General features: G+C 37.8%; 1 protein-coding gene across 3 annotated transcripts in view; it reads right to left on the bottom strand.

Annotated features, from left to right (window-relative positions):
* The window catches only part of CDIN1 (CDAN1 interacting nuclease 1), a 125,028-nt gene extending 113,435 nt beyond the window's left edge, over window positions 1–11,593 (bottom strand). The window contains exon 1 of one of the 3 annotated variants that reach the window (XM_053981055.1): window positions 11,292–11,593. In XM_053981055.1, the coding sequence (XP_053837030.1) occupies window positions 11,292–11,392 (101 nt within the window). In that variant the 5' untranslated portion in view covers window positions 11,393–11,593. The remainder of the gene's footprint in view (window positions 1–11,291) is intronic. The other 2 variants (XM_053981056.1, XM_053981057.1) reach the window with 2 other exon arrangements.
* Window positions 11,594–17,741: the final 6,148 nt, after the last annotated feature.

The raw sequence follows: 17,741 nt of genomic DNA, 5'->3' as shown, positions 1-17,741 counted from the left end.
AAGTCAATGCTTCAAATAGATGTTTGCAACAAAATCAAGTAATTTATCTTGCTGTCTTGAAGTAACTATCATAAGCATTGAATCTCATCAGAAAATGAAAATCAACTTATTTGCTTTTATGTAAACTGAAGTTTTCCTTAAAAGTTGTAAGGAAAATCAAATGAAGTTTGTCTGTATGTATGGACAGCAAAAGATCTTATAATTTGCCATGAAGTTAAAAAATAATTCTGTACAATCCTTATACACAGAATGTCAACATTAAATAACTCTCAATGAGTCTGCCAAGTTATAAAAACAGCAGTTTTATTTTCCATTGTGTCTTATTATTTGTTTCTTATATCAGTTTATATAACATCATGTAATGCTACAATTATTTTTCACCAAAAGCATTGCTTGCAAAAATGCCAAAACCAAAACAAAACCTATGTGAGCAATTAAAAACTTGATCTATTCCATTCCCTCCATTCACAGCCACCCTCCTCTCTGGACCCTGAAAGCCAGACAGAATGATGATCTGATTCTGGTACTGACATGAGAGCCTAAGAAATGCAATTTTTGGCAAGCTCTGCCACACTAAAGAGAACCACTGTGTAAACACCTTTCCTAGCCCTGCATCTCTGCTGCTGTACAGCCTGCTGCATAAGGTCCCTCTGCAGGGGGGCCAATTGTTTCTGAGATCATCACCGCTTTTTCCAAACATTTTTGTTTTGCTTTAAGGAAACTATCTGGATAATAATACTCCTGTTTCATTCTGATTTTCAATGAAGTCCTCTTGTTATCAGCACAGTTCCTTTCTTGGAAGTGCTTCGTTCAATGCTTTAAAACACTTGAGAAAGCAGTGATCAGAGTATGGAAACTAAATTTTCTTCATTAAATCTACTGAAGCAGATATTAAAAATGCATTTAATATACTGGGGATGGCTGGTGGGCATCACTGACTGTGACAGGCCAGTTACTGATGAGCTGCTGTCAGACGGCCTTCTCAGCAGGGATCTGTGTCTAAGACTGCTGAAGGACAGCAATATCTTCCCTTGTGTGTAAGCTCTATTCATCTCCCAAGTATTTACTAAATCACAGACCTCTGCACACAAACCCAGTGTTTCAGCGCATGCTAACAAATGATGGATGGCCTAGTCAATTCGTTATGTCCTGAAAGCGTGATTTCCTGCCATTCCAATCATCAAACCTCTAGAGCCTTCAGAGCTGATCAGTCCTGGAGAATATATTTTGCAGGCTCTATTAAAGGAGTAGAGGTTCTTTCCATTAGTCTCAAACTTTTTTTTTCCCCTGGCTGATTTAAAGAGAACTCTCTCCTTCTAACAGCACTACTGCTACCACTCTTCAATGTGTAAAGTATTCAGCAAATGTACCTTTGGTACATCAGTGAAATAGCACTCCAAGACCACGAGCCAGTTAAAAAGATGGATTTTGTTTGTGACTACTATAAATGCGACAATATTTTATTTAAATTCATCTATATGTCTTTATTATGTAACCTAGACAACCCCCAAACCATTTTGTAACTTAGCTTTTTTGATCAAATACCTTTTACAGCAATGGAGTGCTCAAAAGGACCTGTTTTCTTTGTATTTGCCTAGTGAAACGTATCAGAACTCTCTTAATTACATTCCTCTTAAAAGCATAAGACACTTAGGAATAAACTTCTGATGTTCAAAAGGCAGGCGAGCTGTCAAAGAAACAAAGCTTCTAGATTTCACCCTTTTCATAGCAAGGCAATATCGTGAACAGTCTTTCTTCTATGTGCTAGAGAATAAATTTTATTTACCTATTCAGTGATCTATAGGAGCCAAATAGACATACCTCACGCCTCTTATTCTGAGACACTGAGCTTCAAATGAAATAGTCCACAGCTGCTCAGGAGTTAGCTGTCTACAGTACCACAAGTTTTTAAATGTGGTATAACAGATATGAGTAAAGTTTAGGCAAACAAGCATTTGGTTACTGTGAAGTGCAAAGACCTAGGATTTCTTTGCTTGCTAGGTGTGATCCAGACACAGCCAGTACAAACCAATCCACATTGCCCTACCATTCACCTCAACCTTGACCTGGAGATTAAACTCACTTTTATTGCACACAAAGGTCATCTGTGTTAGGTCAAAATTCAAAGTCCCTTGTCAGCTAAGGTTGATATATTCCAACCTTTCCTACTCTAATGCATCAAATTTTTCATGGTGAGGTCATATTCAGCAGACAGTGTATTCAGCAATTTATCGTGCCATTGTAATATAGCCCAGAATATGACTGTCCAAAAAACAACGCATGAATAAAATATATTCCATTCTGATGTAGCAAATCGCCTACGCTCATAAAACTCAAGCCTAGACTTGTTTTCAGGCTTCAGAAGAATGATACATTATGGAGCTGTTTCTAAAATACAATCAAGAATTACCATTTCTATCACAATATTCCTTAAACACAAGTAACATGAATACAATGGTATCCTAAAATCCACAAGTCAATTAAAAAGCACATATGGGCAGTGTTAAAACTTCCACTTCATCCTCCCTTAGCAATCACCATAATCTTGCCCTTAAATCTACAGACATCTGTTGGTCTGTCTGATGACACCAAGCTTACTTTAGAATGAAATACGTAGAAAAAGACTGTGTCACAAGACTTACATTCCTATCTTACTGGTGATTATCACATCCACGGAATTTAGGAAGTGTCAGAAAGTACAACCAAATTAAACCTCACAAATCAACACAGTAGTATACATGATGACCAAGACAACTCTCCCAGCTTTGACATATGAAAGGATTTTCTTTCCCTTTTTAAATCTTCTTCTGCTCTTTTTCTGTTTTCTTTTCTTTTTTCTCCATTACATTTTCTCTTGCATTTTTTCTCTTTTCCCTCTTGTCTATATTTCTCTTTTCTTCCAGTTGTTTTCTCCTTTCTCTGTATTTTTCTTGGGTTTTTTTTTTTTTTTTTTTTTTTTTTTTGTCTCTCTCTTTTTATTTCTTTTCTTCTGAATTAAACAAGAGCACTTAACACACAGCTCCAACACATTCAGAATGTATTTTCAAATTATAGGGAACTAATTTCCACATCTGCTTTAAAAGACTCCCTCCAATCATTGCATTTCACCATCAAATCTTCAAAGGATATAGGATTGGCTTCTAAGTGGTCTGTATAAATTCCTCAAGGCCAAAAAAGGTTCCCCTTTACTCATCCAAAATGAATTTCACAAGTGTAATAAGTCCTGTGTAATTTTTTTTTTTTTTTAATGAAAAGAACTGTACTCCCATATGGTAGCACTTTGCAAACTGGAAGGGGAAAACATTAAGAGGGAAGGAAGAGATTTATCAGTACTCAAGAATTCAGAAAATAAAATTTAATTATCCTTGTGTATTTCAAACAAAATTTCATTACTAATGTTTAAAATAGGTTTGTATTTTGCTAGGATGGACAACATATATGGGAGTGCATGTAAGGAAGGAGATGGTTACACCTATTAAAAATATGACAGAAAACTATGATGTATTTCCTTCAAAATTAACTTTCATGCTGACACACACATATATGACACCTACTTTTCTATTAATAGGTAACATGCAAACAACTCAAAAAACCCCCCTCTATCTCTCCAAACAAAAGAAAGTACCCATGTCCTGAAAATCTAGTATTTACATGTGCCAGTGGAAGTTTTCTGCCTAAATCCTGTCTGTTGGTATTGGGAAAGCCAGAAATGCGACCAAAACTCTATTTTCCATTCTACTCTGAAACCGCCCGCTGCTACCAATATCTAACTTTTAAGTCAGTATCTTCTGTTTAATTTAATGACTAATAAAGGAGATAAAGTTTTTCTGAGTTATACACTGATATTGTGGATTTCTTTCACACAATATTTCATATTACAGGAGAGGACTGGTATCCTTCCTATTTTGGATCATAACACTAGCTAATAGTTTGTTAGCAAGTCATACCAAATCCAACCAGTTACAAGTTCTTTAATGATTGTTCACTGATATTTAAGTGAAAAGAGAACCACCCACTGGTTCAGCCTATCGAAGCTGTGATATAGTAGATTTTCTACCAAGGGTTCAAATAACATCTTTCCGAAGGGAATATTATCAGTTGTTCACATAGTTACTTTGCACAGTTCATTTTTATTTCATTTTAGGATTATTTAAAATATGCTACATTTTATTGTGGGTCACTTCTTGAAATTTGTACATTGCTAATTCTCTTTTCAATTAATGACCCAAGACCTCTTTCTCATCTCTTATTATCTATCTGTTTACCTGTGAGATTTACTGCAGCACCAAGTACATAACAAATTTTAAATTATATTATGTTTGTTCTACATAGATTAGACAAAAACAAACTCCATGTCAAACTTGTTTATTCTGAAGTCTAATATAAAATAAGAAAGTATAAAACTTTGAAAATTCTAGTTTCATTGATACTCTCGTTAAATCCTTCAGGACATTTAAATATGGTACAGTGGTACAAAGCATTTGCCACTTGATGGGATTGTTTATATAAGCAGAGCATCAATTTATGTCATTGTTAAGTATTGAGAATATAGAAAAAGGGAGTTTAAAATGTGCCTTTAAACTTTTTTTTCAGAATAAGTTTCTATCATTCATAAGCACAAAGGTAACTTTCTAAATGAGATTTGCTAGATCAGTGTTTGCAGAGTAATGAAAAATAGCCTAGTTCTTCTGCTTTTCAAAATAATTAATCAACTATTCAGAAGAGCAGGGAGAGCAGAAGTTACAAGAATAATGTTGGGTTTGCTATGACAAGAACCTTTCTAGGCAGAAGAGAGTGCAAGTGAAGTGTCACACAGCAGTAGGATGCCTGCTCATAAATACAACCTGTCTAATAATCCTGTGCCCGAGTTCAGAGCCTCGAACTCTGCGAGCCACGGAGGCAGCTATCTGCCCTCTGCTCATGAGCCTCACTGCCAGTCTGCCTTCCCAGGTAATAGCAGCTCCAAAGAGCACTAGAGCAAGGCACAAATAATTCTCCTTCCACTTTGACTCAATCTGCAGGCTCCAGACACCAGAATACAGAACTGGAAAGAAAAAAATTCCTCCTGTTTCTCACCACAACCATCATGGGCTCATCACTACTGCTTGACAATCTAAGCAACTGCACGAAAGCAGAATAAAATTATTCACAAAGTAATATATTTCTCTGTAAATAAAATTGGCTTCAGGAGGAAAATGAGAGGCCTATCCACCCCCAACCCTAAAATCAAAATCAGAAACAATGACACTGGAAAAGAGAAAAAACAATGCTTCCTCAGTTTTAAGCTGCTGGTAAAAGAAATAACATTCATACCATACATTTAAGCTTCTTTAGGGCCTTTGTTTCAATATGAATCACAACAGAGAAAGTGATAAAATTGAGCAAATAATAAACAGGTTATTTTTTCCAACTTACTTTGTAACATATTACTGTGCAGATACATTTTTTTTTTAAATTAATATCTTGCTGAGATGGTTTCCAGGCCTGGTGTCATTTAATAAATCAAATGATTTGGAGAAAGAGCAACATGATTACTGAAAATGTGTGGAAAACTGAAGTGATACTAAGTAACGAAGAGTAGAGGTCATCAATGCAGAGGAATGTGCATCCCTTGATATGCTGTGGGAACCACGTGTGTACATTCCAATAATCAAATAAGAAGCTACACACATTAGTTACACACATTAAAACCAAATAGCCATACTCAAGTATATCAATATGAAGCTGTGCATCACAATTTACTCTTGCTTACTGGGAAAAAAAAAGGAAGAGAAAATTTTAAAAGTACTTCTCTTATATTTATGCCAGGTTCCCTTACTTTTCTGCTGTGAAAAAAGATTCTCTCGATCACATGGAAGTAAGTTTTCACACAAGGCACACAAAGAGGACGGTACTTTTTTGAATAGATGCACAAAAGTGATGAACTGCACATAGCTGCTGATAAAAGTCAGCTAATACTTCAAAACACTAGTACTTTGAAAATATATATAACACAGTTTGCACTTAAATAGTCTCAGAAACTAATGCTTCTTTTAAAGGAACACAAGTGAAGGTATCTAAAGTAAAGTCAGGCTAGAGGCACCAAGTTTGTTTAACAGCTTGAAAAAAGGAAGAGATACAATACAGACTACACAAATTGTGCTATGGAAAAATATAGCACTCCTCAAGTGGACTGAAACACATTTCACAACAGTTCAGCGCAAGAACTTGAAAAGCATGGGGTTTTGGAATAACTAAAAGATGCTTACGGCTAGAAAGTTTCTGGAATCGCCAGTTCAAGCACAACCTGGTGTAAGAAACTCAAGCACTCAGAACAGAACCAAGCCAGAAAAAATCCTCACATTTAAAAAAAACCAAGACAGTATCATAATGAATTGGGTCACCAAAGCTTACATCCTCAGAAACTGGTAGAGACCAGAGAAAGACTGTCATGGGTAACCCAATATGTTACTATATTCCAGATCTATCCATGCCCAAAAATTGTTATGGCCTCTTTTAAGATCCAACGCATCCAGAACCGGAACCACAGGGCAGAGGGGGCACTGCTACAGTCCCTTTTTAAGTTGGAGTTTGGAAGTGGGGAACAAACTCACTACTAGCAGCATTTGTTGGAATAGGATGCTCTGCTTTGGAGGGGTTACTCAGGGAGGTTGTTTGCTGTTTTTTTCCTGGGCTTGCAATAGTAACCAATTGGAAAAACTGCCTTTCACAATCAAAAACTGTTTTGGAGTGAACTTTGCAAAGCCAGCTGGTTGCTGGGGCCCGGTCACCTCATGCCAGGGCTGACAGTTTCTTCCCCACAACACACCCACAGTTCAGAGACATCAGCACCAACATTGTCAGAGTGTGACGGGCAGTGGTGCTGACCCCACAGGTGTCAGCACGTCTCATGTGTCACTAGAAAGAGTGCGTAAGCTCCTGCCTTCCCCAGGGTTTGCTGCCATCCCTCCCCTTTGTTTTCCAGGCCACGTGATCGCCTGCAAAGACGCTATCTTGGGGGCAGGGTCTGCTGCCATTTTCCCTTTCTCTCCCTACAGTAGTCACCCATGGTGGGCACCATCTTGGAAAGGGTATTTTTGCCATTTTGTGTCTCTCTTTGTTCTGGGGGAGTTTGTGAGATTTAGCTATTTTCTACCTAGTGGTTATTTACTGTTATTTTTGTCTTTTGCAGTCTCACTTGTTAATAAACTGTTATTTTTTTCACTTATATCTACTTGTATTTTGTTTCTCCTTATTGATGGAAAGGGATTGGTGAAAACAAAGGAGAAGGCATTTAAGAGAGTTCCCCTTTAAACTGTCTTAAACCAAGACAAAAATTTGGTCAAGAAAACTATAATACTCAATCAGACTTGGATACAAAGAAGAACAGGAAAACATGTACAAGGTATATATTTGAGAAGGGTCTACTCATAAGTCAATTATGTTCTACCGATAAGAAGCTTTAGAAAAGGTTTCTGAGAGAAACTATGTATTCTGCCATATACAGAAGAACTGAAACAACTAAAACAGTAAGCAGTTACACTGAAGTACTAGAATATCAGTTTGGGTATGAATTTAACTCTCAGAAGCTGGACTTTTCAGAACAAGTTAAAATAGTCTTTGAAAAAAGATAGAATTTTAAAGGCCTAACTTACATCTTGTCACTATAAATAGGTAGTTCTAAGGTGATTTGTATCTAGAAGATTCTACTTGCAGGCAGCTCTTAACTACTATTTAAGAGAGAAACACACACTGAAAAAAAGATTTTAACTTTCTCAGAACATTTCCTGCAATGGCCTAAAACCAGTCCTAGAACGGCTCATTCAATTTAGACATTAGCTCTCATTGAGAATAGTATCTCAGAAGAACAGTATCTCAGAAGAACATGAGTCCATAGCTGAAGGGAAAGCTGAAGAATATAAAATAAAAATAACAAAGAAGACCACAAATTATTAACAAATAGAAAAATTTAGGTGAGAGACTAAGCAGAAAAGGTGGTACACTTCAACAGAAAAGCACAACACTGAATATACAGAATTATCAGTCCAGAGCTTTATGTGTGAAAAAGATCAAAGGAACTACGGATCAGTGATCCAATATTGGCAGAGATTTATTGTGCTTAGTGCTCAAAATCACATTTTGATAATCCTCAGGTCATCCAAATACCCTGCTGTTAAATGGGAACATGTTAGGAGACAACTGCTAAGGATGTAACAAATACCTCAAGAATAAAGAAATGAATAATACATTGGTAATTGCCAGGCATGAAATACAAAGCACAGCATTAACAGAAAAAGAATAGCAATTGGATATCCAAGTTTTTGCAAAATAACAGGATTTTAAGCAAAGTAAACTAAATCCATGTTGTATGGAAAGTTACAGGGTTGTAAAATATAAGAATTCCCAATGCTTGTATTAAAATACTCATAAACAGTATGAGAAGCAGTTTAATTTTGACTTTTTGACATTAATAAGTCACATGACAATACTCATTTGAAGTAATAATCTCACCTCCTGAAGTATTTCAATAATAGTAAAGCACAAACTACCCTGTTAAAAAAATTTTTAGATTCACAAGTCAGGGTGGCAGCTACCACCCACCATACCTGTGAATTACATTGTGGCAATTGTTTACAGAAATTACAATTTACTCTTAGGGAGAAACTGCTCTTTCACATAGCATAAAAGAGATTTTATACAAATTAGGAGCATAAAATGTGAGGCTTCAGGAAATACAACAGCTGAGGGAAGAACCAAGAGATAAGACAGCATTAGAAAAAAACTGAGCAGATTAATGCAGAAATCCAAAGACCCGCAAGATCTATGAGGCAGTAGGAACCAGAAATATTTGAAAACTGTCAATTTATGTATTACATTACCAGTGGAATACCAATCCTTCCCAGGGAAAGATTGAAAGTGCAAGGTGAAAGCAGCTATTATGGATGTTACTACTTTCCAGTTTGAATCAGCAACTGTTACTATATAATAATGAGAAACTGGCTATGGACACCTTCATCACACTGAAGGTACCATGACAGATTCTGGAATATATTTTTAAAAATGATTGAATTAAAAAGTTGAGGTGGGTGGGGGGCTTTAGTTGATTCTGGCTTTCATAAAGAAAAATAAAAAAAATCCAGCCAGAAAGTCCAGTCAGACCCTTCTTGTCCTAGAAGAGAATGACAAAATGTCCAGATTTTAAGAAAAACTTACCTACTCCACAGTTATCAAACATATCACTGAAAAAGCCTCCCCCTTAAGATGGCATACAAGTTTACAAATCTGTGCAGCTTGTAACTGGCCTCTTTTACAACATAAGGGTTATACAGAATGCCTGTTTTCCACATGCTAACATGTATTTATTTCAACACATCTTCCTTACTCCTAAGGAAAGCAGTGGCATTGGAATGTATTGTTTATCTTTCGCATCTGACCTGCTATGAGAAATAAACAAAGAGACAACAAAGAAATACCACATTCCCAGAAAGAAGATGTACAGAGCTCCTCAAAATATACTTAAGACAGACATTTTTTAAAAAAGCTATCAATTCATTGCTCATATAGAAGGTTTTAGCCTTCTCCCAGCATGGGCAAACAAAATTCAGGAGAGATCTACAAACAATATTCAGAACAGGCCATTCTCATGTCATAATGTGAATAATAAGATAATGGTATAGCCACTTAATTGTGGAAGCAACTACTACAGCTAACCTTTGCTTTTCAGTGTTCACCACACTTGAGCCAGGTACTTTAGGAAAAAAAACCCAGAATTCTTTTCCTACATAACCCCCTACTGTTGCACATAGATATTCAGGAGTCATCAAGTTCTGAAATAAAGCATTCAATGGATCTTTTGCAGCACCAAGTGAGTGCACTGGGAAGGAAAACATATCAGAAAAGCCCAGTCTTTTTTTTGACAAATTTGATTAACAAATGCTCATGTGCCTATGGATCTGTCTTGGAAGCAGGTTCCTAAAAATAATGACTGACCTGGAAAACCAACCCAAATTCTAACCTTCTTTCAAGACAACTTTATAAGGAGAGTAGAAAAAGAGAACATGCACATGTCTATGTATGCATGCACACACGAATACACACAAACACTCTCTCCTCATTTCATTAGCACTGAAGTGATAAAGTCTAAGCTCCTGAGACACACACATGCTTTTCCAAGTTGCAGAAGTACTGTGCAAGGTTAGCTGGGTTCCCAAAATGCAACTCAACGCACTCCCTGAACCAACCACAATGCTTTATTATCACTTCTCTGTAACAGGGCAATTCTCTCACACTTTCCTGAAAAGGAAAGGATTTCACTGGACAGTTTAATAGCCTAAGTTAATGTTGGATCTTCATCCACTTACTGTAAATTACACACAGCGTCAGTTTTTTTCCACCACACTTGTGATTAAGGTTCATTTAGGAAGCAGGTGAATGATTTTCTGTTTTGTTAATTTCTCTCTTTCACCAAACCAGATACAGCATCTAACCCCCTACATTTTTCTGTATTATTTCTTGTGATTTTAGAAACAGAAGCACTCTTCTCCCCACAGAACCCAATTTGCTTTCCTGTCCAATTCAGCAATAGCAGTCCTTCCCCCAAATGTGAAAGGAAAGTGAAAAACCTTGTAACTTTCCTTAGAATTCTGTTGTAATTGGTAGGAAGTAAACTTCAGCAATGAAGATTGGTGCATGGAGCACTTCCTGTGATGATACCTTTCCATCCTAGTCCATGGTCATTTGCAAATGTCTTTGAGAATTCTGAACACAGCTCAGGCAAAGAAGCACATGAATGGCCATAGATAAAAAGATGACCCCTTTTCCAGCTTCAACTGGAATACAACAGCAAGCAGAGAATTATGGATCCATAAAGTCCCTTCTCCCTAAGAAACAGGGGCAACAGGCAGGATGTATTTCATACTTGGCTTCAACCACAGAGGCTCATCCTGCACCATAAGGCTTTATTCACATCAGAAGACCTCCTTGGTGTATAAGAGGCTCATGAAGGGCTCCAAGAGCTTTCACTTGGACGTGTGTCGGGGGAAGTGTTCTTTATTTTGCGCCACCTTCTCAGGTCACGGAGGGTGGAGCACTACCGTGCTCCCAGCGGCAGCTTCAGCCAGCTGTCGCTTGCCGTCGACGACTGTGTGCGTGTGCTTGGTGGTGATTTTGTACCGTGTGGGGCCTGAACTGGGGCACCGGGTGGAGCTGGCGCAGCGGCCCCCGCGGCCCCACGCCCGGCCGCAGCGAGCCCGCAGGCCGCCGCCGGGGGCCGAGCCGCCGGGGCGCCGCGCCGGAAGGCGGGATGCACTTACCTAGGAAACTTCTCCTTCAGCTTCCTCAGACTCTGCCGGGTGGGCTGCACGTGGCCCAGGAACTGGGCTATCTCATCGTACTGGGCTTTGCTCAGCTTCATGCCTTGCACCGCCAGGGCTGCGCGGAGGCGGAAGGAGAGGCGTGGGTCACGCCGGGCGGCGAGACGCAGAAGGCCAATGATGGTGGGGCGGAGAACCGCGGCAACCCTGGGGCACCCGTTGCTACCAGCCCAGCGCCCAGGCAGCCACGAGCTGCCGCGGCTGCCGCTTCCCGCAGCTCCGCCTCGCGTCCCGTCCGGGGCGGTGCGAGGGGGGCGGTGCGAGCGGCCATCCCGCGCCGCCCGGCTCTGCGCAGCCGCTGCGGCGGGCGGGAGTACGCGGCTGCCGGCCGGCCCGGCCGCCGTGAGCGCCGGGCGTTTCTGGCGGAGCGGGGCGCCGGCAGCATCACGCCAGGGTACGGGGGATGTGCCCTGTTTGGTGCCCCGCAATTCGCTTCTGCCAGCCGCCGTGGTGCCTGCGAGGGCGGAAGGAGTTGGCGGGGCGGCCCCGCCTCCGGCCCCGGCCCGCAGCGGGCAGAGCGGACCGAGGTGCCCACGGCTCTCGCTCGTGGGCCGGAGCGCCTGCGCTGAGTCCTGCTGTGTCATTTTCAAGGCCGTTTTCGCAAGTCACGCTGAAATGTCTGTTTCTTGCTGCTCAAAGGGAAAACAAAAGCTATAGTAGTAGAGCTGCGGATACGGACAGGGCATGCAGCCTTTTATATGCGCAGGGTAGATACTCCTGCTGAATTTTAGGAGAAAATCATCCTAGTTTGTGTTTGGATTTCCTTCAAAGTTTGTTAAGACTCAAACTTAGGCAAGCAATATTATTAAATTACTAAATTTAATTATTAAATAGTAAGATTACTGCAAGTCTTAATTTCTGTGCTGGGTGTTTTTAGTAACTATTATAATTTCAAAGATAGGTATACTCTCCTAAAGACAACATAAAAAGACTAGCAGTTATGAAGAGAATTGACCATGCAGGTGACCAAAAAATATAAGTAACCCCCATAGATATTGATTTAATTGCATTCATGAGCTACATATTGGTTAGTGGTGTCCTAGCCTTTTCAGTATCTTGGCTAGAAACTTTACAGTTTATTGCAAGAATTTAGAACTTCAATGAAGAGCAAATAGCATGGGTATGTCAGCAGGGTCAGCCATTAAGTTTCCTGATGGAGAATGCTCAAAGAATCCTCTATCTCTTGATCTTCCATGAATTTTGGTGACTTTTGTTTGGAACCAGAAGCCCTCCTAGGAACAGCTGTGGCCTAAATATAAGTGTTTGAAACTCATTAATTACTCCACAGTAAAAGGAAATGCAATGAACCTAAACCAAATTACAGATTCTATTCCTCATGCTGAGACAAAAAATAATACATGAAAATTGAAAAAAAGAGCATTCTTTTAATGAGGAGCAGTATTGAATGTAAAGATACTTTATTTTCTTTAGCTCTGTCAAAGAGCATAGTTGGAGATATGTATGTTTGGGAGGGAAGATGGTGTTCTTTCTATCTGATATCCCCTTTAAAGGCCCATAAGGATATAATTTTCTTGAAAAACAGAAAAGGTAATTTTCCCCTATCTTTCCAAAGATGATAATTATGGCTTTTTCTTTAGAAATAGATTTAAAAGAAAATAATTAAATAGTCTCCCACTAGCATTACTACTGCTTCTTTAGAAACAATCAATAGTACTTTTTAAAAAGAAAAACAAAACAATCAACATTTTTCTGTCTTTGCTGTAGCATAATTTCCAGTGAAGATGCTTTTAAATGTCTTAATGCTGCTATCTGTAACTTCTATCTCTGTTCATATTACTTATTCACTTATTCACTAGTATATGTTCTTGATTTTTTTTTTTTAATAAATCAAATGACACTTTAGTCTACAATGCACAGAACAATAGGTTAGAACTGCAATACAGAGTTATCAGTCTATGGACCCAACTGCAAACATCTCCTGTATGTATTATGTACACACTGGATATATTTTGTAGTCTCTCCTACTGGATCAAGGTTTTGTCGATTCCAAAATCAATTTTAAAAAGCAGATTACTTTCTAACATGAAGGTTCACTGAAGCCAAGAGGAGCTAATACCATGCTGTCATAGGGAAGTAACAGCCCTCAGATGTGAACTGCTGCAGGGAAGCATTTTGCATGGTGCAGTGCAAAATATAGATGAGAAGTTCTGTGTGCAAATATAAATCACTCTTTGCCTAAATTAGTTAATACAGAACTTTTCAAATGAAACATTCAAAAATCCAGTGAGGAAAAAAAAGAAAAGGAGAGGTTCCTAGCAGAAAATCCATTAAATACTTTTTCTATCAATCAAACTGCCTTTCCAGTTTTACTATATCAAATAAACATCAGACCATCTGTAATTAAGTTGTGGACATCTATATTGTAAGATGATGTAGATGGTGGAAGTTTGCATAAATAAAATAAGCAGCTGGATGAAATATGTAAGAAAAATAAAAGGTGGGAAAAACTTAAATTTACATTTGGCTCAAGGAGACTGAGTGCTGCAAATGGTTGGATGCTGGAGGAACGTTCTCAGGAAGTAGTTACTGTGTGCTCGCTTTGTTCTTAGATGTTTCCATGGTATCTGCATGAGGCAGCTGCTCCTGATTTTTGCCTTGAAGTTGGTTTCCAGTCTGTCTATTATATAAATAAAATTTCCTTCTGAGAAGAAAATAAAGAGAAAATAACTATGGGAAAAAGAAACAGTTGGGAATGACAAGTCGGGGAAAAATGAAGAGGACATGTAACCTTTTGGGGGAAAGTAAGGACAGGGAGACAGAGCAAAACACCTGGCAGAGGACTTCCAGTAATGACCATCCTTCCTTGTAGGTTGTCTTGGGCACTGTTGGTAGAGGACAGTAGGTAATGGACCTTTGTTCCATTGCTTTTGTGCTTTGTTTTACCTGGTAGTGCTAGATATTAGTATGTGTCTCCCATTACTTTAAGATGATTGCATAGTGTGATTTACAGCTAAGTTTGGAGTTAAAATACCATTCATTATTCTCCACAGAGCTTAAAATGACTATATTTTGAGAATAGATAATTAGAGTATGATATTAATATGGAGTCAATTCATGCACAAAGTGCAAATTTTGATTTGTTTTTTATGGCCTTATGTGCAGCTGTCATTTTACTTTATCACCTCATTTCTTCATAGACAAAATCTCTGGTCCATGTTGCTTTCTGTAACAAAATTAATGAAAAGTCTGCTAGCACTCATATATATTTTCCAATCTATTGATTGTAGATGCTAATGTTGGGAGCTATGCTAAAATTAGAGTCTCATTGGCCACCGATTGGGGTGCTAGTTAGAATTGTCTAATGCTTTTAATCCCACTTCATTCAGTTTGGTGTGTGTACTTCTAGAAGTGTTTTTCAGTTGTTTAACCTATTTCATGGGATATTTTTTGTTGTGGAATTCAGCTCTTCTTATTTGACATTTTTTCATTGAAAGGAAAACTTGATCATGCTTCCACTTAACTTGGGCTAATAAACACCTCCACAGGATACCGTTGTTACCTCATAAAAAGGGAGAACCCTCAATTTATGTTCCAATTTATATCCATGGGTTTTAATGTACTTTCTGAAAGTGCTTGTATTGTGAAACAAACCATGGTATCTTCAGTATGTATTAAACAAACAAAAAAGGAGCAGTTGGTGCATGCATCACTGTTAAACATTAACTGTTTTGCCATTTCACAAGATGGTAAGTCACCCTAAGGTTTTTTTCTCTAAAAATGTACATGAGATTGTTTGATACCACAACAATGTGAAGTACGTGGCATCAATAGAAGCAATAGAATGATTATACGTAGCAGTATACCAATTAAAAAGGGCAGACATAATTTTCCTTCTGTGACTACAGATTTGTTCTCATAATTATAGAAGTCATTGAAGCAAATTAATCTAGTTTTCTGTACTATTATTATACTAGATATATGTTTCTATAAAATACTTATTTGCCTGTTGAAGTACTTAAAAAAAAAAGGAAAAGAAAAAGTGCACTGCCAGAGTATATTGAGAATGTTGCTTTATACTCATGGGTCCTGATCTATGGTCCATAGAAAGTCTATCAATTTTAATGGACTTGGGCCACTTCCGTGGTTCTTAGGTGCATGTTTATGTATTTTCTGTAACAAGATGTAAAAGATTGTTGAAAATGATGAGTTATTTAAAAATCAATTTCTGTAACTGAGATGGCAACATGCCCAAAGTGTTCTTACCCTACCACTTGACATTCCTGTAGTTTCACATGATGAAATTTCTGGAGTTTGGATTTGCCCTTTTAAGCTGTCTGTAGTCAGATACAGAAACATATATGAAAATACCTTTCTGTTTTCAAATGCAATTATTTAAAGTTATTATTAAAGTTAAAATTATTTAAATTGTTTGAAGTAATTTTCCCTCTTTGTCTGTATTTGTTAAGACACTGCATTAAGTACTGTATACTGCTTTTTCCCCAAAGGATTTCAGCTTCATTCACTGTATGGAGAAAACCCCTGTAGTCATGTGATGAATTAGATCTTCTTCTGAAAGACTCCTACCTTATTTGTTGCAGAATTTGGAATACATACAGTTTGAATGCACAATATGCATGTTATTCTTTGCCAGCCATCTAATTTAATTACATTGGTGCCATAAGCTGTTGTCTAAAGAGGTCATTCCAGCTGGCTCTGGCCAGTTTCAGAGTAATGCCTGTACACTTGTAGTACTGCTACTGCTGATTGTGTGCATACATGGTCAGACAGATCAGCTGATCCAGCTGAAAACTTAGCATGCAAAAAAAACCACCTGAAACTATTATTTTTCATCTAAATCAACTGTGAATTCAACTCACTGGACAGCCTTGAAAATAGAAGTGCCAACATATGGGAGGAAGTAAGGATGCAAGGCTACCTCTCTCTGTTGATGGTAGCAGAGCCTTGAGGGATTGACCTCACAATCAATTGGGCCTCTAAATTAGGTGCCAGTCATTAAGCAATATGATTATCCTGCATATGTTCTGCTAAGAGTTTACATTTGAGAGTGTTGTTGCACTAAATGCTAAGCACTATCAATGGAGCTGAATTGAATGAAAGTCAAACCTTTAACATACTGGGCACAGTACTCTGAAAAATCAGGTCCTGGGTGTGTTTTACTGGAGAGCTGGAATCAGTGAACAGCTTTGGGCTAAATCTTTCAAGTTTGATTTCTCTCATACACATATATACGAATTAAAAATATATACACACATGTGCAGAAGTATACAAAAATATACATGACAGAGGAGAATGTGTTTTGAAAATACATTTACCAGTATATATTTTTTTGCTTGTGCTTATTCAATAAAATGCCTTTGTAATGCTTAATATGTCTGAAATGAACAGTTGGCAGTACAAAATAAGTGAGGCCAAATGTTGAATTTAAGAGTTAAAATAAGTACAGAAGAGGTGCACTATTTTCTATGTAACTAAGGCAAAGGAGGGGAAAATTAGAAATCGGGAACTGTTTTGTAATACGGGTAAAGAGTAGGACTGAAATGAGGTTGTACATCAAAATGCATGGTAAAATGTACAAGTTTCACAGGTTTTGACATAGTAACAGTGATGTTATGATGTATAAATAAATCAAAATTACAAAATTATTAATACAACTAGTGAAATAAAAAGTATACTTACTAATAGATTGCATTATGTTTTTTTGCTAATTAGCAAAATTTTATAATTTTGTAGTATATTTCTGAAACATTGTTAAGAGACAGCCGTGCTCTGCTGAATTGCTTGTTATTATTAATAACTTCACAGAAACATAGTACCTCAGAGTGACTAGATAACTTGTCTATATCTCTTATTACAGCCAGAAGGATTTCAAATAGAAAAGTAAGTACAAGGCTAAAACTAGCTCCAATATTGTGCTTGATTGTTTTCTATCAAAAATCTCTGAAAGAGAAGCAAATTCTGCCTAAGAATGAATTGTAAAAGAGAGAACAGATTCCCATTAACTCTCTGATTCATCCAGTACCTAAGATCTGGCAATATAAACTTAAATTTGTAGAATTGTGTGCTGTTGTGTTCATTTGGGTCTTTTTTATGCCTCCCTCCTTTTTCACACATGTAAAGAAAATAAAACAGGAAAGATGTAGCTTGCAGTGAGTGACTAATGCTGTTTTGATTTCAGTAGGAGCCATGTATGATTAGCCAACCTGAAAATTAGGACCTTATTTTACTTAGTCTGGAACTTTTAGGCATATAACAGTTTTTAGGGAACTTTGGGTTATTTTAGATAGCATAAGCTTTGAGGATGGACACAGAAGTAGATTAAGGGTGATTTTTTTCTCTCCTCTGGTAGTGAAATTTCTATTGTCACCTTATACTTACGGAATTCTATTAAATAGCTGTGGTTTTATTTCA

This window comes from Vidua macroura, chromosome 6 (assembly GCF_024509145.1).
Source record: "Vidua macroura isolate BioBank_ID:100142 chromosome 6, ASM2450914v1, whole genome shotgun sequence".
Lineage (NCBI taxonomy): Eukaryota > Metazoa > Chordata > Aves > Passeriformes > Viduidae > Vidua > Vidua macroura.
Note: the sequence above shows the minus strand (reverse complement) of the source record. Positions and strands in the feature narration are given on the sequence as shown.